Raw genomic sequence first — 1,925 nt, forward strand, 5'->3', positions numbered from 1 at the left:
ACTTCTTTCGCCATATTCACAAATTGCTTGCCAAACTAAGAATTTTTAAGCGAATTTTAACATTTTAATGCATTCATAATTGGAATTCAATTTCTTGCGATTAATTGTTGAATTATATTAGTGTTCCGGAAGAGATCAAAAATATTCAGCACATTAAGTTTTATTTTCAATAATCAAACAAGATTTTTTGAAGCATAATTTTTATAGAGCAGCTTTGAACAACGAATTGCGACATTTTTACTTGCTTTTCTTCACAAAGAGGAATTTTTTTTTATATAGATTTATAGCCACAAATTCTCCTCACTCATTGTATAGTGCAAGCACTTGTCTTAAATTTATTCGCTATTCGAACAGAAATATCCGGTTTTTTGTCTAAGGCATCTTTTACTTTTTTATTAAGATCTCGTCTAACAAAACATTTTTTTCTTCCACTTCCTGATTTTTTATTGTACTAGTGTCCTTAATTTGTTTCATAACGCTCTGCGCTGTTCTTAAAGCAATCTGCAACTCTAGAAATTGTATTATTTAATACACCAGGATTTTCAACGAAAAAATGCAAAACTTTTTCTTGCTTCTTATTTTGATTTGATGACATTTCAATTAAAAATAATTGCTTTGATAACAGACTCGTTTAAATTTTGAATAACACTAATACAATGACACTTTAAAACAATTAGCTATTTTAAATGATGCATGGTTTCCGTAAACGCTATATCAAAACATGCACAGATTTTTTCTGGTACATGTCTTGAAATGACATTATTTCTTTCGCGCGGGAGATAATAATATATATCCATAATAATGTATGTTATATTTTTAGGAGACCAAAACTTTATAATTATTAAAACCAAACATGGTTGTTTTTGCTTTTCTACCTTTGAAATTTATAAATGCAATTAGTAGCTGTTTTTCGTTTTTTCTAACAGTGCCGACATATGAAAGCTTTTTATTTTTTAATTTATCTACGAGATCGAAGCTAGTAAACCAGTTATCCGCTGTTATATTCCGACCAAATCCAAATAAATGTTCAACCATTCTCATCATCACATCATTTGGTTTGGTGCTAAAACAAAAAGGGCTTTGTGGTCGTTGCCCAGCATAAATTTCCAATTTGACAGTATAAAACATCGTAGCATCAACTAGGTTATAAAGTTTTATACCGTATTTGTTTGGTTTTGTAGGTATGTATTGCCGAAACTGATATCTACCTTGAAATACCGAAAGCATTTCATCAATAGTAAGATTTTCCTCTGGACTAAAACTTTTCTGAAAATTATTGACAAATGTTTCAAAAATTATTCGAACTAGGCAAGGCGGTCGTTTTCTCATCTTTGGTTTTGAGTTCTTCGGTCATCAAAACGAAGACAACAAATAAGTATCTTAAACCGTTTGAGACTCATAATAAGACAGAGTGTTTCAATGCCACCACATTCTTTTCCCCAAATATCTTCCAAACTCATTTGATTTTCTCTACATACTCCCGCTAAATACAATAGTCGGATGAATGTTTTTACCTCAATTATGTTAGTGGATTTGATATTTCTTTGCTGCACAAACCTTTTACGGAGTAAATATAAAGATTTGTGTAAGTGACAATTAGTTCAATTATATTGTCAGTAAAAATATCATTCCAACATTCATATGAAGTTTTGGCATTTTTTGCATTTCCAACGACTCCTGGAAGATGAATGCAAATGTTTTGTGACTTTCGATGTCGAGTTTTTTTTAGTGGTTTAGTTAGCCACTCCATCTTTTTATCTTTGTCCATAAAAAAGTTTCCTTCTTCTTTTTCACCCTCTTCTGTTTTGTCTTCAGATCGCTCAATTTCTGAATTAAGAATGCATTGTTCAACTTAATCTTTAGAGTCAATATCACTTTCTCGTGCAAAACTGTCAATTTGTGCATGCTTCTCTTTAACTTCTTCC

The 1,925-nt window shown here is 30.9% G+C and overlaps 1 protein-coding gene across 1 annotated transcript; it reads right to left on the reverse strand.

Moving 5' to 3' along the window:
* Positions 1–816: 816 nt before the first annotated feature.
* LOC136086306 (piggyBac transposable element-derived protein 4-like) lies at positions 817–1,329 on the reverse strand. The gene has a single exon (XM_065808599.1). It carries the CDS (start codon positions 1,327–1,329, stop codon positions 817–819), a length of 513 nt encoding a protein of 170 aa, XP_065664671.1.
* Between the last annotated feature and the right edge of the window lie 596 nt (positions 1,330–1,925).

This window comes from Hydra vulgaris, chromosome 10 (assembly GCF_038396675.1).
Source record: "Hydra vulgaris chromosome 10, alternate assembly HydraT2T_AEP".
NCBI lineage: Eukaryota > Metazoa > Cnidaria > Hydrozoa > Anthoathecata > Hydridae > Hydra > Hydra vulgaris.